The 25,522-nt window shown below is 41.5% G+C and overlaps 5 protein-coding genes across 9 annotated transcripts; 1 reads left to right on the forward strand and 4 right to left on the reverse strand.

Moving 5' to 3' along the window:
• Positions 1-1,696: 1,696 nt before the first annotated feature.
• LOC108035684 (probable serine hydrolase) lies at positions 1,697-3,832 on the reverse strand. Of its 5 annotated transcripts, none has more exons than XM_044095180.2 (3): positions 3,653-3,832; positions 2,869-3,050; positions 1,697-2,749 (listed from the first exon to the last, which is right to left on the reverse strand). In XM_044095180.2, exons 2-3 carry the CDS (start codon positions 2,890-2,892, stop codon positions 1,736-1,738), a joined length of 1,038 nt encoding a protein of 345 aa, XP_043951115.1. In that variant the 5' UTR covers positions 2,893-3,050; positions 3,653-3,832; the 3' UTR covers positions 1,697-1,735. The 5 variants fall into 5 exon arrangements, 3 of the variants coding, with proteins under 3 accessions (XP_043951115.1, XP_050742271.1, XP_050742270.1); XM_050886314.1 differs by having other exon boundaries at positions 2,869-3,578; XR_001768786.3 differs by having other exon boundaries at positions 2,652-2,749; positions 2,812-3,578.
• Positions 3,833-4,033: 201 nt separating this feature from the next.
• LOC108034546 (probable serine hydrolase) lies at positions 4,034-5,557 on the reverse strand. The gene is made up of 2 exons (XM_017109473.3): positions 5,413-5,557; positions 4,034-5,250 (listed from the first exon to the last, which is right to left on the reverse strand). The coding sequence occupies exons 1-2, from the start codon at positions 5,434-5,436 to the stop codon at positions 4,261-4,263; spliced, it is 1,014 nt and encodes a 337-aa protein (XP_016964962.1). The 5' UTR covers positions 5,437-5,557; the 3' UTR covers positions 4,034-4,260.
• A 683-nt stretch (positions 5,558-6,240) lies between these two features.
• LOC108034468 (serine hydrolase-like protein) lies at positions 6,241-7,292 on the reverse strand. The gene is made up of 2 exons (XM_017109351.3): positions 7,240-7,292; positions 6,241-7,177 (listed from the first exon to the last, which is right to left on the reverse strand). The coding sequence occupies exons 1-2, from the start codon at positions 7,261-7,263 to the stop codon at positions 6,242-6,244; spliced, it is 960 nt and encodes a 319-aa protein (XP_016964840.1). The 5' UTR covers positions 7,264-7,292; the 3' UTR covers position 6,241.
• Positions 7,293-7,506: 214 nt separating this feature from the next.
• On the reverse strand, positions 7,507-9,247 carry LOC108034469 (serine hydrolase-like protein). The gene is made up of 2 exons (XM_044094931.2): positions 8,974-9,247; positions 7,507-8,535 (listed from the first exon to the last, which is right to left on the reverse strand). Exons 1-2 carry the CDS (start codon positions 8,995-8,997, stop codon positions 7,615-7,617), a joined length of 945 nt encoding a protein of 314 aa, XP_043950866.1. The 5' UTR covers positions 8,998-9,247; the 3' UTR covers positions 7,507-7,614.
• Positions 9,248-22,429: 13,182 nt separating this feature from the next.
• LOC108034577 (uncharacterized) lies at positions 22,430-24,197 on the forward strand. Its single transcript, XM_017109509.2, has 3 exons — positions 22,430-22,530; positions 22,596-22,841; positions 23,015-24,197. The coding sequence occupies exons 1-3, from the start codon at positions 22,458-22,460 to the stop codon at positions 24,166-24,168; spliced, it is 1,473 nt and encodes a 490-aa protein (XP_016964998.1). The 5' UTR covers positions 22,430-22,457; the 3' UTR covers positions 24,169-24,197.
• Positions 24,198-25,522: the final 1,325 nt, after the last annotated feature.

The raw sequence follows: 25,522 nt of genomic DNA on the forward strand, positions 1-25,522 counted from the left end.
TATTAAGAGAAGAGAGAAAATAATAATATAGAATACAAGGTACCCAAAATATGTTACTCATAGGAACAACTAAACCATATTTTACGTTATAGCTTTTTGTAACCCTTTTAAAATTGATTATTGGAGTTTGTGTTTGAATTTGCTAACTTTCTACATTAAAAAAAATCCTTGAACCGAGTGTCAAAATTTCGACCTATTTTTATGCTCAATTTTTCAGTCTTTCCAAGGGCTTCCAGTGGGGGAACCAAAACTGCACTTACATTCCATAACATGAGTTTTTCGATCCCGATTTAGACGTGGGATACCTCTATGAGTTTAGAATTGAATTATCTAACGATCTACATCAAAATATATTCTTGACCCGATGGTCACAATTTTGACCCATTTTCATGTTCGATTTTTCAGTATTTCCAAGGGCGTCCAGTGGGGGAACCCAAAACCGCGCTTCTACATTCCATAACTCGCCTTCTTGTATCCAGATTTGGACGTGGGATACCTCTATGAGTTTGTAATTGAATTATCTAACGATCTACAATAAAATATACTCTTGACAAGAGGGTCACAATTTTGACCCATTTTCATGTTCGATTTTTCAGTATTTCCAAGGGCTTCCAGTGGGGGAACCAAAACTGCACTTCTATATTCCATAACTCTAGTTTTTCGATCCCGATTTAGACGTGGGATACCTCTTTGAGTTTGTAATTGAATTATCTAACGATCTACATCAAAATATATTCTTGACTCGAGGGTCACAATTTTGACCCATTTTCATGTTCGATTTTTCACTATTTCCAAGGGCGTCCAGTGGGGGAACCCAAAACTGAACTTCTGCATTCCATATCTCGCGTTCTTGTATCCCGATTTAGATGTGGGATACCTCTATGAGCTCGTGGTTGAATTATCTAACGATCTACATTAAAATATATTCTTGACTCGAGGGTCACAATTTTGACCCATTTTCATGTTCGATTTTTCCATATTTCCAAGGGCGTCCAGTGGGGGAACCCAAAACTGAACTTCTGCATTCCATATCTCGCGTTCTTGTATCCCGATTTAGTTGTGGGATACCTCTATGAGCTCGTGGATGAATTGTCTTAAGATCTACATTAAAATATATTCTTGACCCGAGGGTCACAATTTTGACCCATTTTCATGTTCGATTTTTCCATATTTCCAAGGGCGTCCAGTGGGGGAACCCAAAACTGCGTTTCTACATTCCATAACTTGAGTTCTTGCATTCCGATTTAGACGTGGGATACCTCTATGAGTTTGTAATTGAATTATCTAACGATCTACATCAAAATATATTCTTGACTCGAGGGTCACAATTTTGACCCATTTTCATGTTCGATTTTTCCATATTTCCAAGGGCGTCCAGTGGGGGAACCCAAAACTGCGTTTCTACATTCCATAACTTGAGTTCTTGCATTCCGATTTAGACGTGGGATACCTCTATGAGTTTGTAATTGAATTATCTAACGATCTACGTTAAAATATATTCTTGACCCCAGAGTCACGATTGTGGAGTTCAGTGGGGTAACCCGAAGCTCCACTTCAACACTCCAAAACTTGAGTTCTTGGATCCCGATTTAGACGTTGGATATCTTTATAAGTTCGAGGCTAAATTTGCTAACGCTCTTCTATAAAATATATCCTTAAAACGGAGATTGTATTATGCATATTCAGGGACCGATAATTGAGGTAATAAAAGTTATTCGTAATTTTTATTTCAAATTTACAGTTTGCTGCGTTTGTTTTTGATTCTTTTAAAAAATATTTCTTGTTGCCTTCGCTTTTCCTCAGCACTTAGTTGCTGTTCCCTTCCACTTAAAGACCAAGAAGTCAGGGCCGGCGGCCGATGATGCCTTATAAAGGGCACTATGTAACGGGCACACTCTTCGGCAGCATGGAGGTGAACGTGATGAGTACCACCCTCCACCTCGTAGAACTCAAAGTGCGGATTATTTTGGCGTAAGATGGCCAGCGGCTTTTCCACTTTAGGTCCAACGAATGAAGATTCTGACCCTTTAATGATTAGGTACGGCTTTTTTCCGATCCGTTTCGTCATCTCCTCCGCGAGTCCAGGATCCATTCGCGATGTATTATAATACTTAACACGACCATCCCTTGAAAAATAGAATTTATCCGGATAAAGTTGCGACTTTTGCACCTGGCGGTGGAGCAAGTGCTTAGCAAACTCGGGAGCGACAGAGTTGAAGCTCCCTTTGGCAAGGACTTTGGTCAACTGAGAGAGGGTGTAGGAGGGCGGCTCGTGAAGATTGCTCTGCACCTGACGATCCTCTTCCACCAGGTGCTTTTCTATGCCTTGGGATAATTGGGCTATTGCTACATTGGGTGCTATATTTGTGGGGAGCAAAATGTCCAAGGAGATGACCATATCCACTGTATGTGGCGCCAGGGCGGTGTACATGAAGCTTAAAATGCCACCCAGGGAGTGACCCATCAAGGAAACTTTTGACCAGCCGTACTCCTTCATTACTCGAGGAATGATCAGCACATATTCGTCGACGCCGTAGTGGATCCCCGGCTGAAGGCGAGAGGATCTTCCATGTCCGGGAAGATCAATACAGAGCACTCCTATGTAATCGGGAAGCAGGGGAATCAACCGATCGAAGGTTCCCAGATTATCCAACCATCCGTGGATGGCGAGGATCGGCCGTTCCGTTCGATTTCCATACCAACGTCCAGAGATGTGGCCCCAAGGTGCCGGTATTCTCACCTCTTTAAACTAGAAAGGATTATATCAGCTGTTTTTTCTTCACAATCATACTAAAAAAATGTTGGCGGTACCGGCAAACTCAACGTATCTCGCACTTTTGTTTACGATCTCATTTTTTGCTAACTCACGTCACTCAAAGACAAAGTTCCCATCCCAACCAACGGTCTGCTGAACTTTGTACGTCGGTAAATTATAGCCAAGTTCCAGAATTGGTGGCACCACGTTCAGTGTTATCTTAAGTACCAGAAACCGAACCTCTTTAGGGTACAACAGCTGTTCGACGACTAACTTCCGAAATTGATTTTTTCGGCTTAGGAAGGTAACAAAGAGAAAATAAGCTTTGAGTAATAATAAACCACCGATAAAAGAGCGGCAACTTTTTAAAGAGAGGGTGATAAAAACAATCATTCAAAAATATTAATAAGCAAAACAATATTATTTTAGTCACGCTTTATAAACTCGTATTGAAAAGTTGCCTCTTTAGTGCCGAGTTCTAAGAGTGCTTTTCTATGGTAACATCCCTTATAAATTGTTTAAAGTTTGCTTTTTTCTTGACTTCTTGAAGAATCGCGTTTTTCTTCAGATTTTTGTGTCGGAGGTCGATGACCCCGAATAAAGGACATTATATAACAGGTGCACTCTTCGGGGAGTTTGAGGTGCGTGAGATGGGTACCGCCTGATTTTTACTTTGATCTTGCACAGCTATCCTACTATAATGTTTTTTTCGAATTCATTTCGTTTTTCTGTGGATTAGAAGCGATTTAGTGCAGTAGAAATCATCTCCATTGCTTATTCCAATCAGTCAATGAATCATGATATGCCAATTAGCCGAATTTCACTGTGAAAGTAAATGCATGAGAATTGCGCTTATCACTTTTTGAGGCTTATGATTATATTTAGTTGCTTACTCACATCACTGAGTGACAAAGTTCCCATCATGAAAGGAAACCCTTTGAACCTTGACCTCTAGACTCGTTCCAGTAATCCAGAAATTGTACATGTCCAGTATTATCTGGAGTATCTGGTACCTGGCCTTTCAGCCAACGTTCCGGAATAGCTATCTAAGAAAATTTCTTCCTACAGCTGCAACAGTTGTTCGACGACTAATTCAGATTATCATCAAGGGCATTAAAAGAGAGATTGTAGAAAAAGCTTCAAAGAGTGCGGCAACAAGCCAATCCAATGTCAAGAGAAATATAAGTGGGTCTCTTAAAAATGCATAGTTAAGAAGATTGGAAAGTCGAATTACCTCTTTTAATCAAGAGAATTTTACAACAAATGGCATTACAAAATAGTTTATGCTTTATTGAAGTGGCTTATGTAAAGGTACATTATTGTCAAAACGAAATGGAAAGTAATACTTTAAATGGTTTGAATACAGAGCCTATCAAAACATATCAAATAATGTAAGGGCTTAATGGTTAAAACAGAGTTATTATCAATGATAATTTTCAAGATAGGGAAGAGCTATACTTGTAGTTATACTTCTAAACGAAACTGAACTTTGCACCGTCCATGTCTTACAACTTGCTCCTTTTTTTCTTGTTCCAAACGAAGAATCCTTTTCGGTTCCTTAGGATGGGTTTGTCCTCTTTTGCAGAGAGAGTCCAGGAGGTCAAGGCAGGAGGGCGATGGTGCTGGATGAAGGGCACAATATAACCGGCGCACTCCTCGGCGGCATGGAGGTGGAGGTGGTGGGTGCCGTTCTCCACCTCGTGAAACTCAAAGTGTGGGTTATCCTCGGCCAGAATGGAGATAGCTTCATAGCTGTGGGACGCGAGATATGGCGACAAGGAGCCCTTGATGATCAAGTATGGTTTCTTGCGAATCCGTCTTGCCATCTCTGCCCCAAGAGCCTGGTCGATGTCTATATAGTGGTAGTATTTGACTCTTATATCCCTGGAGAAGTAGAACCTTTCGGGGTATAGCTTCGACTTGGCTAACTGGCGGTGAAGCAGGTGCTTAGCAAGTTCTGGGGATACGGAATTAAAGCTGCCCTTCGCCAGGACCTTTCCCAGCTCCGAGTGAGTGTAAGAGGGCGGTTCACTATAATTTCCCAGCTTCTGCCGCTCAACATCCAGGAGCTGCTTCTCAATACTCAAGGCCATGTAGTCTATATCGTTTCGCAACGGCAGCAAAATGTCCAGGGAGACAATCATATCCACGGTGTGAGGGGCTAGGGAGGCGTAAATGAAGCTCAGAACTCCGCCTAATGAGTGACCCATTAGAGAGACCTTCGACCATCCGTACTCCTTCATCACGAGTGGTATTACAAAGACGTAGTCGTAGACGCTGTAGCACATTCCCGGTTGCAGGTGCGAGGACCTTCCATGTCCCGGCAGATCGATACAGAGAACCCCTATATAATCGGGCAGAAGGGGAATCAGCCGATCGAAGGTGCCCAGGTTGTCCAGCCACCCGTGAATCGCAAGGATGGGTCGCTCCTTTCGATTGCCGTACCAACGACCCGAGATGTGACCCCAAGGTACTGGTATCTTCACCGCCTCGTACTGAAAATATTTGGCAAGGTAATTCTGCGTTTGAGTCTTTTCTCTGAACCAATTATTTATTTCAATCTTGTTAGTTAAGATAACGAACTTATAACTGGTGAGCAAAGGTCGCTCACAAATCAGTAACTAGGCATTTCCTAAGAATTCCGTAGTTTTACTTACATCACTCAAAGATAATCTTTCCATATCTTCCAAATTTTCGTATTGTGTGAAAATTGGTTAAATTGTCATTAACTGCTGATCCAACTTTCCGCGTTGACATCTATGCACAAACTATTTTATTGTCTTCGGTTCAGTAACAAACAGGAACCGCAAAGAGATTGTTATAGCAGTGTTTTAAAGAGTGTTCCTTAAGAGAGGCAGATCTGTTCTACAAAGCTTTCTACTCAGAGATAAACTATATATGCGATATTAGATCGCCTCGCCGTCGAATTTGTTTAATTATGTTCACTGTTGTTTTGCACATATTCTCGATTGATATTCATTTGTTACAACAGGTTCTTATTATATTTTTTTACTTTTATCTACTAGATATATAATTTTTTATAAAAACCTTTATGAATTCACGTGCGTTTAGCTTGACAGCTACGACAATTGGGGCTCAGCTCGCAAAACCAAAACAATAATAAAGCTTCTGATGGGGCAAAGCTTTCTGTATTCTCGGGGCGAATGGCATTATTAATTCCGTTTAATTCAAAAATTATTTAAAAATATAGTTCAATTAGAAAAACATGTTTACTTACTTTCTTCAGTATAAATTATTATAATATACGTTTATAGACATGCTTCCAACTAATCTGTATCTTTTAGTTCAAATATTACTTAAATATTTCCCTTTCCTATTCACTGTACATTTTTGCTAGTTAAAGAATACGTGATTAAAAAGGCATTGACCCCTTATCTAATATTTTTGAGGTTCGCACGGTTATATTATAACGTTCCTTTGTTGTCTACAGCACATTATTGAGCGTTGAATACCTTTTAAGGTGCTTCACAGTTTGCTCCTTTCAGTAGATCTCACACTCACGGGGTCTTTACCAGGAGTATGATATCGCCTTATAAAGGGTACCACATACCTCGCACACTCCTTGGCTGCTAGTAGGTGGAAGTGGTGTGTGCCCTCAACTTCGTGAAACTGAAAATCCGGATTGTTGCGTCCCATAAGGGAAATAACCTCGGACATGTGCGGACCTATAGATTCTGACTTGCTGCCCTTTAAAATGAGAAATGGCTTTGGATTAAGCCTTTCTGCCATTTTTGCCGCCAGCTCTTTGCTCGAAAGGTAGAGTTTGGTGAAGTACTTGACCCGATCATCTCTGGTGGATATAAACTTATCTGGATGAGTTTCCGAATGTTGAGCAACGCGATGCAGCAGGTGATGGGCCACAGATGGCGATATAGATTTAAAGGACTCCTTTTCAATCAACTTAACAAGGTCTTTCTTGGAACGCACTGGTTTCTCTTGACCAATTTGCTCATCCAGCTCGAGGTGCTTCTCCTGGCTGAGCCTGATCCACTTGATGGTATCATTGGGTTTCAGGAAAGGCGGCAGCAACAAGTCCAGGCAGATCACCATGTCCACCGTTTCCGGAGCGAGAGAGGTGTAACAAAAGCCGAGGAATCCGCCCAATGAGTGGCCCATCAGGGAGACTTTCTGCCAGCCGTACCTCCTCATAATCCGTGGAATCACGTGAATGTATTCCTCGGAGCTATAACGCACTCCCGATGGATAGTGCGATGATCTCCCATGGCCGGGAAGATCGATGCAGAGTATCCCTAGGTAGTCGGGGAGCAGCGGAATCAGGGGATCGAAGGTGCCCAAGTTGTCCACCCAGCCGTGAATAGCTAGGATCGGTCTCTCTGCTCTATTCCCATACCAACGACCGGAGATATAGCCCCAGGGAACGTCTATCTTCACATCCTCGTACTGCAACAATTCTGAGGTGGAATATCTTTTTACCTTTAAAATAAATTTCATGATTCACTTACCTGTTCTAATGTTAAGGTGCCCATGATTTTTAGGTATTTTCTCTTCAAACATTGCTTGCCAACTGATTTGTAAAAGAGCTTTCTCCGTTTGTATTGTCTCCTTTGTTAGCTTTTACGGTTTGTAAACATTCTAATTCTTGGGTAGAGTTCTCAGAGAGTCTATGTACACCTAAGTTCAAATGAATAGGAGTTTGTTTTCAGAAATAGAAAACAAAACCAAAATCTAATATTCGATATTCGGACATACGATGTTAAAATAGTACTATGTTTAGTCTTAGACTTTTATTTATGCTAGAAATATGAACAGTTTTTTTTTAAAAAACCTAGAGAGATAAAAAAATACTATATTTTAAGATCACAATTTCTTAATCCATCTTATAGCTTGCTGATTTTTGGAGGTCTGTGATTTTGGATGAACGGTACGATGTAGCGGGCACACTCCTCGGCGGCGTGGAGATGGACATGATGTTTGGCGCCCTTCACCTCGTAGAACTCGAAGTGAGGGTTATCCTGCGACAGAATGGACATCGTTTCGTCGCATCGGGGCCCCACAAACGGAGATAGGCCTCCCTTGATCACCAGATAGGGCTTCTTCTGAATTCGCCTCGCCATCTCCGCAGCCAGTCCCTCCTCAATGTCGAATATATGGTAGAACTTAACGCGCCCGTCCCTCGAAAAGAAGACCTTTTCCGGGTACATCTGTGACTTGGCCACCTGGCGGTGGAGCATGTGATCGGCCAGGTGGTGCGGCACTGAGTTGTCACTGTTCCTGGCCAGGACCTTTCGCATTTTACTGAGCGTAAACGAGGGCGGCTCGTGCTCCGTTCCATCTGCCTGCCGCCTCTCCTCCACCAAATAGCCCTCTATGTCCTTGGTCAGCTTGCTGGGATCCTCGACCCTGCGCGGCAGCAGCACATCCAGGGATATGATCATATCAACGGTGTGTGGAGCCATTGCCGCGTACATGAAGCTCATCACCCCGCCGAGGGAGTGACCCATCAGGGAGACCTTCGACCAGCCGAACTGCTTCATCACCCTGGGAATGATGAGCACATAGTCGTAGACGTTGTAGTGAACGCCAGGCGGAAGGCGCGAGGACCTTCCATGTCCGGGAAGGTCAATGCAGAGCACTCCTACGTGATCGGGGAGCAGGGGAACCAGTCGATCGAAGGTGCCCAGGTTGTCCAGCCATCCGTGGATGGCCAGAATAGGCCTGTCAGCTCGACTGCCATACCAGCGACCTGATATGAAACCCCAAGGCGCTGGTATTGTGACCTCTTCGCTCTGCAGACGAATCTAAAAATATAAAACATTTAATTTAAAATTCTAAAACCAAACATAATTAGGTGTGATAGCAGCAGTACAACAATAGCAACTTTGTCATGGAAAAAACGCAAAACCAAAAATGCAGATAACGAGTGTTGTCTTTTCAAAATAAAATCTCGTGATTAGAACTTCGCAATTGTGACCCAAAAAAAGAATATTTCAATGTCATCATATACCTCAACCTCTAAAAATAAAAACCCACTTATAGAACACATCCTGATAACAGTTCATAAAGTCCATTTAATGTATGTTTCTTTATGTTTATGTTTGCTTAGTTAGTGAGTGGTGCTAAACTTGTACAATCTATTTCACTTTCATCACATCAAGATTATACGTCGGATGTAATAAAATCCTGTTGTCCGAGCGCAAGAGTATAAAGTCTTCGACCAGCCTTAAAGCAATACTCACATGGTTTTGTGATACAGCTTCCATTGCTCTTGTAGACTTTTCTTAATTGGGGTACTAAGCGAAATTGGATATTTTTTAAACTTTCTTATGCAAACATGTGTTTCTGACGTCTCAGACAGCCTTGAACCTGAAGATTTTCTTCGCTCGTCTATTATCTTTACTGTCCCAACCGAGTCGCAAAACAAAATAATATACAAATTGCCGAAAATCTTGAACTGGAGCCGCAGACCGCACTGCATCAACTAAACGGTGTTCCGACGATCATCGCGACAATAATGCGAAATCAGGGAAATGAATAATGGCCAAAAATGAGATAGAAGGCAGCAGTTGGAGGGATGACATTATAGCAAAAAATTAATTAACCCATGATCGCCCAGAACACATAGGTTATGTTATTGTAAAAAAAAATATTTAATAATATACATTGCAGGTCAAAAGTCTTCCATACTAAGTAGGGTAATTTTTAATTCAATTGAATAATTTATGTTGTGGAGCTATTGATTTTATTAATGTTTTTTATGTAAAGAATATACTAAGACAATTATTAAATAATTAAAAATATTTAAAATAAATGTTTAAATAACTTATAGAAAATCAAACTTCTTTCATTCTAAGCAGGAGAATTTTATATTTAATTGAATAAAATATATTATGAAACTATTGGTTTTATTAATATTATCTGTGAAGATTGTACTAAGATAAAGGTTAAACAACTATTAAAATACATTACAAATTTAATTTGACTTACAGGTTTTTAAGTTTATGGCACACTAGTGACAATGGGTTAAGCTTTAAAAGCGGATGCTGAAGCTTGCGAAAGGTGAACGACGCACTTAACGCACTTGATAACCTAATTATAAGCTTTTAAGAATAGTTTAAGAATAGCAATGTATCTAAACAAACAAAGCTTCAAGGTTCACTTTCTTAAGACTGCCCCATTTTGTTATCAGTTGCAAGTTAGTATCAGGCATCCACACATCTTGATGGTTAGACCAACTCATGGACGTCGGGTCTTAATAAACTGCCGTGGGACTTTGGGAATGCTTCGATTACTACGTGACCCTCTCGGGGAACCGAGTTTTCCACATCCGTGTCCACACCGATGCACTCGGTTCCGCTGTGCTGAACTGGAGTGGTCATGTTTCTGGTCGAAGTGCTGCTTTTTCTGAACTGACTTTTTTAAACTGCCTAGAGACACGTTTTGCCTTTTTTCGTAAAGCGTTCGGTGAGGTTTACCTGCAAAAATGCATAGGCGTAGGGGTAAAAGCGGTAGCAATATGAAATGTGTAAGACTGGTTTGAAGATACTTTGTGTGTGGCGGTAGAAAGCAGAGCAGGGCTAAAGGGCCATGACGTCACCTCCGCCTTCCACTGTGTAATTTTCCCCAGGCAGGGCGCTATGCAAATTGTCTTGAGCTTTCCCCAAAGTGAAAGTGCCATTTCGCTGGCGAAATTTGTGCGTATGTATTGGCCTTGAATCCATAATTTGCCTGTCAACGGCAGCAAAGCAATGTCGTTGTCGTTGCCGTCGTGGCCCCAAAAATGTTGTGCGCACATAATTGAGTTCAAGCATTTGGAAGCCAATTATGATTTCCCACTTTTCACCCAATTTTCTTTTGTCCCTTGCCGCGGCTCCTTTCGCATCTCAATCAAAAGGGCCCCGCCACGGCCTTTGTCCTTTCAACCTTCTTCTCCGTGGCTTTAATTGCCTCTGCCACTTAACGTATGCAAATTAAATTTTATTCTTTTCTTTCAACCGGATCTCTTTCGGTTTTTGGGTCACCTTAAGTGGGCAAACAGCTCACCTTCGGCTTGATAAATATTTATGATACCCAATGATAGTTGTGCTGAACAAGGAAAACGGATTGCCGGTTTTACCTTTACTTTTCTTGTTCACAAAAAAGCAAATAAATAAAATATGCACTTAGAGATGACGGAGAACCGAATGTGATTTCACTAAATAAAGGAACATTTAAAATTAATTGATTAATTAATTAATAATTAGCAACAGAAGTCGTTAGGGTTATAAAATCCCTTCTTTAGGTAATGTCTAAAAGTGTTATCTATTGTACTACGAGTTTTAATTATATTGTTGCATACTTTTAGAGACTAAAAAATGTTATTTAAAGTATTTCCATCCATATGCTAAATTGTAGTTTTCAAGCAATACTAAAAATGTTTTTTTCAAGAAAATCTTTTTACTTTTTGCAAAGTGTTCGTAAAGCACTATATATGATGCTTTCAACCTGTCAGCACAGCTCCTGAAAAAATCCTTGAGCCGGGGATCAGCTTCACAAAGACACCGCCGGAAGTCTCGAGCTGATACGCATGCAACTCCCAAAAAAAGAGGAAAACCCAGGGAAAAGGCAGGAAAGGCGGTGGGGGGATGTCGACCACCCGATGCTATTATGCTTTATGTGTTGCTATTTTGCTTTTTTTAGACGGAATTTCTTTAGACCCAAAGTGCGAGTGAGATTTAAGCCCGAACAATGGATGGAAAAAATTCCGGAGTGTGTAAGAAATTGCATTAAGAAATCATTTTCGTTTTGTGGCGGTTTCCATGGAGGTTTTCCCCGAATTTTCCTGGTTTTCCCCCAGCTTTTTCACGGCTCTGCGAGTCTAATTCAAATGAATTATTTGAGCCAGAAAGTTTCACCCGCTGCATTTTTCTGGGTGTGCGGTTTTAACAACATTTCTTTGGCTAATGAATTTGACTATTATATCAGCATGTGCGAGCGAATGTGTTCGCATTTGCATGTGTGTATAAATAATTGTATTTCCCCTAATTATACAGCAGAGCTTGAAATTTGCATTTGAATACATTTATATGCAGTTTTCCAGGGTAAGCCCACACGGGCATACACGTTCACGTTACAATTAAAAATTCCGGAGAATTACGAATGTAAGCCAGAGCTCTGTGGCATGAAATTTGATGCTGCATTTTGGAATCCCAAGGCTTGGGTCTATTAATTGAGAGGTAGAGTTTGCAGTTGTCAGGTTGTGTAAATTTGATTAGAACGTATTGCACAATTTGCCAGAAAATAATATGCCAAATACATATTAGTTTCTAGTGCTGCATAAGCTTGGTTTGTAATCTCCACTTAATTGTATTTATAACAAATTGAAAGTCACACTTAATTACCTTTATCAACTCAAGGGACATACAAATGCCAGAAAGAACCACTAATTAAAACCAAGTCAAGCAGAAAAGGTTACGCATTCTCGTATTATTAGTTCAAGAGCTATTAATCCAGTTGATTGCCAAGGTCGCGCCTCAAAGGCTGCCATGATTTATGAACTTCACCCACTTTCCCCGCCCAGCTTTTCCCGGCTGCTCACCTAAGTATGCAATTGTTTATGTTGATATTTAGTTAATCAAGTGTCCACAAGAGTCACAATCAAGAGTCAAACGGCACGTTTCCACACTCAATCCCCAATAAATTAATTAACCACACGATTTATGATTATTGCCGCAATGAGTTCGCTTTTTCTGGCGCCTTTCCTTATGGCTTTTGGCTTTGGTTTACTTTCGGCCGTATTTATTTATATTTGTGGCCAAATGTTTCCACTGGCGTTTCATAAGTAATTCCCATAATTTATGCATTGTCATACACTGACTAATGGCGGTGGGGGCGTGGCACTTGACAGGCGGAATAAACCCATTGTTTACATTCCGCTCGGTTCGAAAACTCAATTGCCTGGCACTCAATTTGCAAGGGCGGCAGAAAGGAAGAATTCATAATTCAAATTCTTCGATTTATGGCCAGCTGGTGTAGTGTCCTCCGGGTTTTATCGAAGTCTCGGGGGCTACGAGTCGAAACTCGGCAAGCATTTCGCACTTGAGCCAGCCCCCAGGCCATCGTAATTTACGAGGGCCCACCCCAAAAACGCACTTCACTTGTGCGTAATACCAAGACAATTGTGTGCACAAACTGCAGGAATACTTAAAGAAAATATTTTTGAATGCCGAAATAATAAAGTTTCAAACTGAAGAGCAAACTTTTATCAAAGTACCAAATACGGCTACGAATTAGAAATAGTTCTTTAAAACCCCTTTAACAGGTGTCTAAAAGTATGCTACAATTAATTTTATACTCGAAAACAAGATACTTTTCATCCAAATATTGCATACTTTTAGACGCTTTTAATGCAGTTATATTTCATTTATCATCAAATATTGCTTTATTTCTTTGGCTAAAGTATTATTTTTAAGACTTCTATCTCTCGGGTATTTTTTCCAAGTGCTTGTGCTATCCAAAATGCAGTAGCCACCCATTATTCCCACCTTCCACAGCGACTGGCCCCTCAAAACTGTGTTGTTACCGTATATCGGATCCTGTCCGGTCATAAATTTCCGTTTTTGGTTAACTCCTGCAACTGCTGCCAGTGCTACCAACTTCCGTAGGTAGCTTTACTACCGCTCTTTACCGGTAGAGAGGAATTCCGGAGGAAAATTCCGGCGGAGAAGGGCCCCTGAGAATTCGATTCTCCGTTGGGCCTTCGAGGCTGGGGGCGACACTCAGAAATTATACTGGCCTCTGTGCATTTTGCTGATCCCCCGTTTGTAATTGGAGATTGGAGTTGAAAAAGTTGGCCATTCGAAGTTTACTTTTTGATGCAGTTTTCAGAGCCTGGCATTTGCCAATTTATCCGTCTGCGTTTATATATAAACTCTCGGTTGTGTGGGCTATGTTTGTTGTGAGCTCCGTCGTGTCTCTGGGCAACTTTTAACATTTTGACCAGTAATTGAACTCGACAAAATGTCACAGGCACAGCTCAACTTTCCTTCTAATTACAATCTCCCATCGGTTCATTGTCTCTGCTGAATACTGCCCAAAATGTTCGGGGGTCTATTTCCGTTTTAATTGGGGTCAAATTTGTGTGTGACAAACTGGGGAAGCCATAAATCTTTAGCATTTCATCTGTAAAATTGCATCAAGTCACTTTGATGTGCAAATATTTTGTCTGTGCCCTTTTCATATTCATAGTCTGGCAAAGCAGCCTGAAGATCTGGCAAGTTTTCTAATTAAAAACAAATTCATGAATGCAATTTGCATGAAATTCAATTAAACTTTTTATCTCTAGACCCATCTTTACAGAAGTGGTTCTTTCTGAGCAGGCTAGAATTAAGCATACGCACCGTTGTCCCGTACTGTGTGTGTGTGTGCGAGATTGCAATCAAGATGATATCTAAGCATCCTGTTTGGTCAAAAACAAAAAGTGAACCGGAAACGTGGGGAGAAGAAAGTAAACTGGAATGAATAAATGAGCGAAATGAACGATGCCGCCAGTATTGCCCTGCGAAACGTGCCACAGTGGCGGGCAAAAGTTACTGCACGTTCGCTGCATCCTTCGGATTGTTTATTTGTGTTTGCATTTGCATTTATTTTTATTCCACTTTCTGGCTATATAGCTCCCCGGATCTCTGGCAACTTCTTCCCCGATTCTTGGCTCGTTGCACTCTGTTTGCCAATGGCGATGGCCGTGTAATTTCACTCAAAAACATCAACATCAAGTGCAGCGGCAACAAGAACTTTGTTTTCCCCATTTTTCCTCAGCTTTTTATTTCGACTGTTCACTCGCCGGTTGGTTTATTTTGGTATCAATGTAAATTTTAATTTGTTTCGCAAATATTTTGTTTCTCAAGGGCCGTGTGGAGCCTTGTAAAACACTGAATGTGCCGAAAAATGCCAAAAAAAAGATGCTTCTCGCTAATTTGCCTGCAAAACATGTGGCAAATTGCTGCGGGGGAAATTCTGGGGAAAAAAGAAGAGAAAGCTAACTGAATTTGCCAACTGAAGTGTAAAGAATACCTTAGACAGCTGAGAGACTAATGGGGATGCCCATATTTTAGTCTATTTAAAAATATTTAATATATAAAATCCTTTTAAGCTCTAAATAAATCTAAACTCTAATTAAATCTTCTTCATAGGCCTTCCAGATACATTTTCAATCACTTTATTTAAGGATATTCAATTTTCGATCAAAGTTAAACTTTTAAGTCAGCTTTTTTATTGCTCGCGTGAAAGTTTTTAAACTGAACTAAACCAAAAGGCAGAAGGGAAGGACTTCCTTCCTACATATAGGAACATGTGAACATGCAACAAATTCATGAACTTACACTCTCCCCCAAAAACTTGGTTCACTTTTGATTGTCGGCGCACATTTAAGTGCAGAATGTAAAGTTTTCGGCCCAACTTGATCGCAACTAAGTAAGTGGCAAGGCATTTGCACGCATGCCACAACCAGTCCTAACAACCCCCCTCATCGCTGATGTCCTGTCACTCCTCAAGCGTTTTCGCCTCGAAAGGTCCTGACAGCGAGGCTCTTTTAAACATTTTTTTAAATTTAACAGAGGGTCTAAGCTCACTGGGGGAAAATAAAGTTTATGAAATCCAGCTTACCCATTTTGTACTCTGAAATCGCAGAATTTATTTGAGACAGTCATGCCACCACATTTCCATTAAAACTCTTAAAATATTTAAACCTCTTTACTCATTTTTCTCTAAGTCGAAAGTTCTGCAAATATCATAACTTCAATAAACTTTAAAACTCAAGTTGTATCTAGAAATACAAAATGCAAGTTTTCGAAACTAAAATAAAGCTATCTAGTTTATTTATAGAAATGTAAATATGAAATATTGGATGTCCTTGCACTACCGAATTTCTGCCAGTGCTATTGTGTCAGTTGGACGACTTCTCCTTGGCGACAGTTGCAAAAGTGACGATGACAGGCAGGAGGTCGTCGTCATCATCGGGTTCCTGGCTGCTGCTGTCAGGCACGTGGATTCGCACTTCATGTGTGTGTAACTGAGCAGGACTGAGGTCCTGTCCAAGGATTTCCTTGCCCAGTCTAGACAGCATCCCACAGCGAGGAAGCCCTTCTAAGCTCCCTCTAAAAATCATCCATTTCTAGGGAAATTAAACTCTCTTCCAATGCTAGCCGTACTTTAACTTAAAATTTAAAAAGTACAGAAAAATGAAAAATTTCTGCTGACGAAAACTTAAATGGGCATTGCTCCTATCGCACATCTCTTTGGACATTATTGTTCCGGGGGCTATAAAATAAATAAAATTGAAATTTTATGCAAATTACTGAACCGTAGTACGACTATGTGGAGTGGCAAAGCCGAATGACAATAATAATGTCAGGAAGGAGCAACGAGGATGAGGCGGAAGCGAAAGGAATATGTCAGAATTGAGACAAGAAGTTCATTTAGGGAGTGGTAAAAAGTCCTTTGGGCGGTATGGCAAATGGCAAAAGAGAGATAGGACATTAGGAAGCGCAGAAAGTGATGCCATTTTGTTGAACAGATTTTTATAAAAATGTTGCTAAATTTTTTGACAATATTTTTGGCAAATCACACCATATAATAACATGGGTTATTTATGGCAAATTAAATTAACTTTTAAAATAAAATTTATCACTGATACGAAAACCTATAAATATATTAAATCTTAAACCCTGAAATCAAACCTTAATCATCCTAGTTTCCTCTCAATTTGCTTTTAATTTAATCCTGAATAATACACAACTTTAAATGTTCATTTCCGGGCCGAGACAATCTTCTTCTTTGGCACTCGAATTTCCTTGGCCATCCTCATCCTGCCAGCGTTACTTTAAATGCCAAATGAGCTTCCGTTGGGCCATCTCAAGTCCCATCTCCTAACCGATTTTCTTGGCCACAACTGGAGTGGTCGAGTGGAATCCCAATCCCAAAGCCAAATAGAATCCGGGCTCAGCAAATGTCCATCCATTCGACTTATTACATAATTAATAATTATAAGGGATGTGCCGAGGGAAGGGGGCAAAGTATTTTAATAACCCATCACATCACTTGGCCCACTCAAGTTTCCACTCGGCTTCCTCATTTGGCACATGGCAAGAGGGTGGTGGTTTCCAGGGTTTTCCCCGACCGTCCGAGGGTTTCCATGGGCCAGAAATCAATGTGTGAAACGTGCTAATTGCGGCAGCTGTGCAAATGTGTGCCTGGCCATTTGATAGTTGACCATCATTTTGATGGCCCAAAAGGCAGGACGAAGTGTGGGAAACGGGCTCTGCGGATATATCTCTAATGTGTGCGGTCTCTGGGAGGAGAAAAAAACTAATTGCCGGAAAGTGAGTGGAGGAGAAAGTTTTGCATAAATGGCAGCTCGTCTTGGCTGTCATCTCAAACTTTCCTCTTGGCCGAAAGTACGCCAGTGAGAATGTGGGCGAGTCGTTAAAAATGGCATTGGCGCACTCACGACTGCCGTAGACCGTAATGAGATACTTCAAAATGATGTTATTGCTTTATTTATAGAGCTGCAAAAAAAAGTCCAGCAGAAGTGGAGAATTTGAAGCTAGGATGGGGTATATTTCTGACATAGGTTTTTCCTCGCGCCCCAGCTTCATAACCTCTTTTTATGTCCCCGTGGATGGCCGGTAGTTCCGTTTTTTGTTCCATCATATGAACACCTCCTGTCACTCTTTTACAGTCGCTCCTGTTTGCTAAACTTCGACTGTCACACACTGAGAAGAGCGGGTTTAAGTTTGAGTAACAAATATTTTTAAAACACTCCACATCAAAGAAGTTCCCTTACAACCTTAGAGTACCTAAGTAAAAAACAAGGTTTCAAATAAATATTGATGTCTACGAATATCTATCCTTGCCATAGGTAGTTTTTTATATTTATTAAAATTAAAGATTTTTCTGAAATACATTTTTTTGTTTCATTTTATCGATTTTTATTTTTATTAAAGTAATCAAAGGTGTACAAAATAATAGTCTTGAAATTTCCAAAGAATTTTCTTTAGGTGTACATAGAAGAATACATGGGACTACAAAAACTACCTATCGCTGTTGATAGCTGCATAAATCTTATCTGTTGGCAAATAAAAGCTGCAGCCAGTCGTTATCTCTGTCCCTATCTCATGCCCTATGTCTGTCTCTCTCTGCTTGTGTATACCCCTCCCTTTCTATCTATTCGTCTGTCTATCTTCCTCTTGCTGCCTGCTGCTTTATGATTGCCTCGAATTGGCTAATAACTTTCATGAAACTCGTTGAACTTGAGTAATTGCACTGGCTTTCCACGCTCCTCTTAGACTGACATTGTTTAGATAAAAATCATCTTCAGTCATGAAATTATTCATAGCCTGTTGTTTGATTAAAGGCTAGCCAGCAGCGGAAAGTGACGAAAATAAAGCCAGGATAACAAAGGAGGAGCGACAAAAAAATATACTTTCCTGGATAATAATAGATAAGGCTATGTCGCGGAACTTTACTTTCCTGCTTGCTTTTCTTTACTGAAGCTACGTTTTAATTGAAAGCTAATAGCGAAAGGCGAATTTGGATCAGTTTTCCAATCGTCAGCGGGAACAAAGGGTTAGCTCAATCAGCTTCATGTTCCCTTTAATTTTGGCCCCCTAGTTAGCCATCAACTTCAGCTGCTGACTCATGAAAAATTAACACACAAATCGCATGAGGCAGACATTTAAAATGCACTTTGTTGCAGCTGCATTGCATAAAATTATTGCTGAAACAAAAATGGTCTGCGATAAGACCAGCAAAACCAACAACGACTGGGAAATGAAATTGGAAATTCTGGAAAATCAACGACTTGGTGGATGCTTTACAGGGTAATCGGATTCGTTTTAAATATAAAGATACATTTTTTGGCATAAATTCTTAAAAAGAAAAAAAATTAAATGTAGGTTCAATTATCCAGCGAATCTATTAGGACTCGGGTCATTTTTGACCAAGTTACACAAAAAAAGGTCAAGAAAAAAGATCGGGGCTTCCCTAAAAAAATCAGTATTTTGGGCGAAACAAAAGAAGTAATGGACCAAAACTAGTTTGTCATACCTTGTTGAACTCGTAATAAAATTTCCAATCAATTGGCATTCACTCCTAAAAAAATTTTTTTTGACCATTTTTTCGCAAAAAAAGACGATGCTACCCCTTATAAAAAAGTAAAAAATTTGCGAAAATTTTTAGTTTTTAGAATCCCCTAGAAAACTACTTCGCTTAATTATTTACCTTAATAGCTGCCCAAAACAGTGCGCCTTTTAGATTTGTGATCATTTTTGACCAAGTTACACCAAAAAAGGTCAAGAGAAATATCGACTTTTAACCAAAAAACAAAGGTTAAATTTTTTATACCAAAATAATCAGTAATTTGGGCGAAACAATAAAAGTTCTTATCCAAAAACAGAATGTCATATCTTGTTGAAATCGTAATAAAATTTGCAATTAATTGGCATTCACACCTAAGAAATTTAATTTTTGACCATTTTTTGCAAAAAAAGACGATGCTACCCCTTGTAAAAAAGTCAAAAATTTGAGAAAATTTTTAGTTTTTGGAATCGCCTAGAAAACTATAGCGCATAATTATTTACCTTTATAGCTGCCCAAAACAGTGCGTCTTTTAGGTTTGTGACCATTTTTGACCAAGTTACACCAAAAAAGGTTATAGAAAAACATAGGTTTCACCTAAAATTTTCCATTGAAAATTCTTTTTTTTGCAAAGCGTAATACTTCTTCTAGGAAAAGGGTATCCGGATAATGCCTTTTCCTTGACTTGCAGCCGAATGCTTTAAAGTGCATTAATTTTAATGCAAATTTGCAGCAAGCAGCATTAACTTTTGCTGCGCTCTTAAAAATTTACATAATTGCTGAGAGTCAGGCGAGAGGCGCCTTTTCCGACCCCCTTCATCCGCATGTGTGCAATGGGCGGAAAGGGGGTGGAAAACTTTAATGAAAAACGTCCAGCACTTTGCACAATTAACGATTTTTCATGATTTCCCTCCACCGACCGCTCTGCCCGCAGGCAATTTGCATAAATCAGTGCAAAGTATCTGTGACACATGGAGAGCACGCCTCGTAGGTGGTAGCTTTTGGCCTGGTCAAATGGGTGAAAGTGGGTGAAGGCGGGTGGCTTTGTGGGGGGAGTGGCGCCTCTGAAAAATGTTTACACATTTGCAAATGTCTGAAGGTCAGGGGTGAGGGCGAGGGGGGCGAGCCAGCGGGCTGTGCAACATGATTTAGGCGTTTGCCCGCTGAGTAATTGTTGTGCGGCGGTTCCGTGGCTCACTGGCGCAGCTTTAATTTAATTTATGCAACGGAAGGAGGCACTTCCTCCGCCTCCGGCTCCGCGCCTTGTCGAGGGCCACTAAGTGGCCGCTTCAGCGAAATTAAATGCACTTTCCCGGTTGTTGTCGTCGTCATCGCAGTTGTTGCAAGCGATGTCCACGAGGTATCTCAGGGTATGACAGGTCTAGAAATACTTATTCAAAGTGTATCTTCCCTTAAATTATGCAACAATATTTTTAAAAGGATCCATTTAAAGAGTCCATTGCCTACTTTTCGGCATCCTTTAAGGTGATTTAAAAACTCCAGTGACTATTCAAAACTTTTAGTAAAGATTTTAAGTTAAATGTTAAGAGATTTAAGAGAACAATACATTCAATAAATTTATTTAGGAAGCAATGGAGCGATTGCAGAAACTGATGGTTTTGCTTTCACTCTACACTCTCTAAGTGCAGCTGCACATAAACTAAATGAACTGCGAAATCGGTAATCACTAGTCCCAATGAATTGAGCTTCCCTGTTTAATAGGTAGTTTAAACCAATTCCACAGTATTTAACGGCTGAAGTCAGTGCCTTCCCATCACTATCTCCCTTGGCGGTGCTTAAATTATATTACTAGCCATCAAACGGTCGATTCTCGGCCATTAGAAAATAATTTAATTTGCTATTATTTACGCTGGCTGCAGCTTGCAGCTGCCGCTGAACAGAATTTATTATTATGGCCGCACAATGTGTTTAGTTTTATGGCCCAAGACGTGAAGTGTTTATAAGGAGCAGCGAGCGGACTGCATTCCCCGGACTTATTTAATGCGTAATTACAGCGCAAATCTTGTTAAGCAGTCGAAGCAGCACAAGCAGAAGCAGAATCAGAAGCTAAGACTGTGAAAGGATGGATGGAAAAGCGGAAAAGCGAGATAGTTGGCCCCGGGCGTTCTCGAAAAGGCAACACTTTTCCGAGGGCCAAAGGAGCAGTGCTGAGAGGCAGCTTAGTGTTTGCTTCATTGAATTCATAAGCGTCTCGAAAAGTAAATCCCAGTGAACTTTAGTGAAAATCCTTTGCCCAGATAGTGCAAAAAAATGCAGCAAGCTAGAAAAAATCCCTCGCATAAAAAGCTATGGGGTAAACCGAGGATTTTTCCGAGCTCCTTCTCAACCTCCACCATCCCCATCCTCGCTGAGTTTCCCAACCTCCAAAGAGGACAGCGGGTCGTCAAAAGTCAATTAACTGCAACACTTGCAACACAACTTCAACTAATTAGCGTGATGCTGCCCCAGGTGAAGAGGTTGGGGCTTAGGATGAGAATGAGGATGAGTGGGGGTAAGGATGTTCGGATACCATCTGTACAAAGCCCCCGGGGCCCCAACAAAACACACAAAAATGTGTAGCACGTTTTTGGGCTTGTGGTAAATAAGAATGCACTTAACGTCGGGTTTTGAGATGAGGATGCATAGAGAGTGTGGTAAATACAGGGCTGGATGGGTCTTCTCTGGGGGCGGGAACTCCTGACTTTTCCGAGGTGGAAAAGTGGAAAGTATGTCAGGCTGGGACAGGTTAATTTGGGTTGGTTGTGGCCAACAGAGAATACTATTTAAGGGGATGGGTGACAAAAAGGATGGATGAGGAATGACCAACCACTTATAAAAAAATGTATCCCTAATCATTTCAGCTCTTACAAAATAATATTATTTATTCATAATTTATACTCTGATAAAATGTAACTAAAAAAGGCAATTAACCGCAATTAATTATGGAGCTATTGAAATTATCATAAATCATGCGAATGATTTTATACCCCACCTTCCAAATATCACTTTGCTGTCGAAATCTATTGTTCACCTCTTGAAACCCTTGATGTTATAAATTACGTCAATAGAGATGAGAAATAGTGTCAAGGTGATAAGGAAATTATTGGACAACATGTGTGCAGTGCTTCAAATAATCGGAAAACATATGATACTAATTTGTAGCTATCATGATTTATTATAATGCTATCAAAGTTGTTATCACCGATGCTGAGTAAAGTGTTTTGTGCGTGCGCTAAACTAGTGTTGGACCCCTAACATATATCTTTGACAACTATAAATAGCTTTTCTTTCTTAGTTACAACTAAAAATAAGTATATTTCCCCTGCTAACTATCTTCCGAAACTTTGGAGAGACACTTTGTTATCTCAGAGATTCTGAGTCCCACTTCTCGGGCTTTTGTGGCCAATCATCATCATCTGCGTTTAATTAGGCTGTCGCTTGTACCACGGGCTCTTATCTTATCCATTCCCTTGGAGACACTCGCAACAAGATGTGCTATCGGGTATCGAGCGGTGATAACCACCAGTGGAGGTGGTGCCAAGCCTCGAATGCATCTCCATTTCGACTTCGATTCCCGTTTGGAGTAGATGTGGCGTAAACTTCCAGCTGAATGAAGCTGCCCTCGAAGGTGGACAACGTGTGGAAGCGTTTCTTGGCCATGTTGTCGCTGCCAGATTTGCTGGGTGAGTCAGGTCTGAGCCCCATTTACTTCAGCTCTTATTTTCCCTTTGATTTCTCCACCTTCTAGTGCTCGGCTGTTTGTGGGCCAGTGGCTTCTCCTTGGGTTACTATGCCAAGTCGGCTTATGTGTACGACAACCTCTGGCCCCACTGGTACGCCCTGGTGGGCGGGGTCGTGGCCTTGGCCCTGACCCTGGGCTGGACCCTCAGGAAGCACAAGAGACAGCAGTACAGCTACGATCACTACTATATCATGTTCTATGGGCTGCTCTGCTCGCTGATGGGAAGCTGCTTCATGCTGACTAAACAGTTGGGTGAGTAATCAAAGGAATTCCAAGCCTGATAACAGAAATGATATGAATGCGGAGGAGATTGTTTATAAAAAAAGAGAGAGACATCTACTTGAAAGAAACCTCAAGCCGCCATATTTCAGTGTATTTTTTAATTGTTAGTTCTTTTAAATTTTATTTATGTTTTTATTTACCAGCTGTTAGCTATTACTTCCTCTTCGTGGGCCTGAGTGTGCAGTATCTGGCCGGCTTCAGTTACGTGAGCCTGCGCTGCGATGCCTCGGGATCAAGGCCATCCAAAGTTGCCCTGGCCAACTCGCTATATGCCGGAGGAATGGCCACCGGATTTGTGGTGTTCAACGAGATGGAACCACAACGCTGCGGATTAATTGCTCTGGGAATCAACCTGCTTTTACTCTGCCTGGTTTGTCTAAACGAGCTGCTGCACCACACGGGCTGCCTTAACTACAAGGAGTCCAGGGACTTGGTGTTTAATCTACTCAACGAGGAGAAGATGGTCTTCCTGCCGCGCCAGGCGGTTCTGGCGCAGTTTGTGGACAGAAGGGACTACCACACGGAGGAGAGCAGGCAGTGGTTGGTGCTGATCCTGGGAGGATCCCTGGTGTATCTGCAGAAGAGCTGTCTCCTGTTCTCGCCCACCTACATGCAGCTGATGTGGAGCAGCACTGTTGGCTACCTGCAGAGGACCCAGCTCTATATACCCTTCGTCTTGTACTCGGCGGGCACCAGTCTCGGCGCCCTGCTCCTGATGAGATACACCCCCAAGCTGGTCTATCTGCTCTTTGGCCTCATTCAGATGACCCTGATAGTGGCTCTGCTGTGCATTTACAGCGATGAGCAGTCGGAGCACTGTTTCCTGTTCCTTTGTTTGATATACATCACCCTGGGAGTCCTTTCGAGTCAGGGCATCCACTGGCTGCTGGAGTGCTCACCCTTCCTCTACACAGAGTTGGCCCTGGCCACGGGCTTCATCCTGCAACTGGCCGTGCTCGAGGGCTCCAAATACGAGACCTTTGCGGGGGATCCTTGGCTGGCCTTGCTCATTGTTAGTATCATCACACTGGTGCTGACTGCCCTGGCCATTCCGGTGGTGCAGTGGCTCCAGCCCCACTCCGCCAGTTTGGTGGACGTGCGCAACCGCCTGCTGGGCATCCGGCGAGCATCCCTGCCCCCGGAACAGACCCAGTTCTGGCACACCAACCACTTCCTGGCCCACAACAAGCCCGCCAACCAGCTGGAGTCCGTCCAGCTGGGCAGGAGCCGGGTCTTCAAGCAGTATCCGATCAGCGGGAGTGACATCACGGAGAACCACAAGGGCGATAGGTTCTGAAAATAAAGTGCTGCACTTTAAGCTCGCCACTTGCTTGTGTTTTTTTGCCCCAATCATTACTCAATCCCAGGGGCGTTGTCATAGGGCTTGCCCTGCCATTCATCTTCGTTAAAAACACAGAGAAAATTAGGTTAATATGAAAATGGCAGCATGGACTTACACAGAACAGGAATAATTAACATAACAAATACTTAGTTTACAAACATAAAAGTTTCATGGCTAATCTTTATGAAGAAAATAACCGTTTCCTCTTGAAATAATCTCAATAATATTTTATTTCTTTCTGTATATTGCTTAAGTGGCAAAAGAAAACCACTCAAACACTTAACTGCTTTTCCATTAAACAAATTCCTTACCATTCAAAAATTAAAGACCAAATAAATACAGCTAACTCCTGTAAAAAATTGTACTCAACAAAACTCTTGGCTTTTTTCCATAAAACCTTTATAAGCTGCAGGTGCTGATAAATCCGTTGCCTTGCTACAAGCCTTTCCCAGAGATTATTAATTATTTATGAGCCAGCATTATGATTACCACAACTCCAAGAAATAAAATCCCCCCGAAAAAGGCTTGGAAACACACAGTTGAGCGGCCCGGCAACGTTAATGATTTTTATTGATTTTCAAGCAAATTAAATTGTGCGTAAACCGCAAACAGAATTTATCATAAAGTCGCCTTATCAGTCGACTTCTTCCGCCCGGGCTTCTTTAGTCTGCATTTTTATTGCCGAAACATTAAACATTTATATCCGCTATCAATTTCGTAACGGCGGAAAGAGCGTAATCGCATCTCGGCTGTGTGGGTGAAATTTTCCGGTTCTACCTAATTTAATTTACGTAGAGAAGCGAGGAACCGGAGAGCCCAAAAGACCGGAGCATCCGCCGCCGCCGCAACGTGCAATGGCAATAAAAGCGTTAAATTTGTTTATTTTTTCAAGCCGATGCCGCCCCCTCCCGAGCCCGCAGGACTTGCCTGTTCTCCGAACCCAACCAGCCACTGGGTTTTCGGTTCGATTTCACTGTTTTTCCATCCGCTCTCCTGTTTAGAGGGCCGCCCGCCTTCCGGCCCCGCTGGAAATCCCCCGACCGTGGGGTATCCACACACATATACGGCGTATATAGCCTCCGTTCCGGACGCTCCACCACGCTCCTTTGTGCTGGCCTTGCCATTGTTTTAAGTGGATGCCGGCACCTCCTTTGTTTTCATTGCATTTGGGATATCGGGCTGGTCAAAATGGCAGCCAGTTCCGATCCCCTTATCACTAATGAAGTGGCCAATGAACTGGAGCCCCCAAAGATTAAAGCGAAATTAAATGGCTAACCGAAAATTGATTGATCGAAAAAGGTGCGCCACC

This window comes from Drosophila biarmipes, chromosome 3L (assembly GCF_025231255.1).
Source record: "Drosophila biarmipes strain raj3 chromosome 3L, RU_DBia_V1.1, whole genome shotgun sequence".
Classification (NCBI taxonomy): domain Eukaryota; kingdom Metazoa; phylum Arthropoda; class Insecta; order Diptera; family Drosophilidae; genus Drosophila; species Drosophila biarmipes.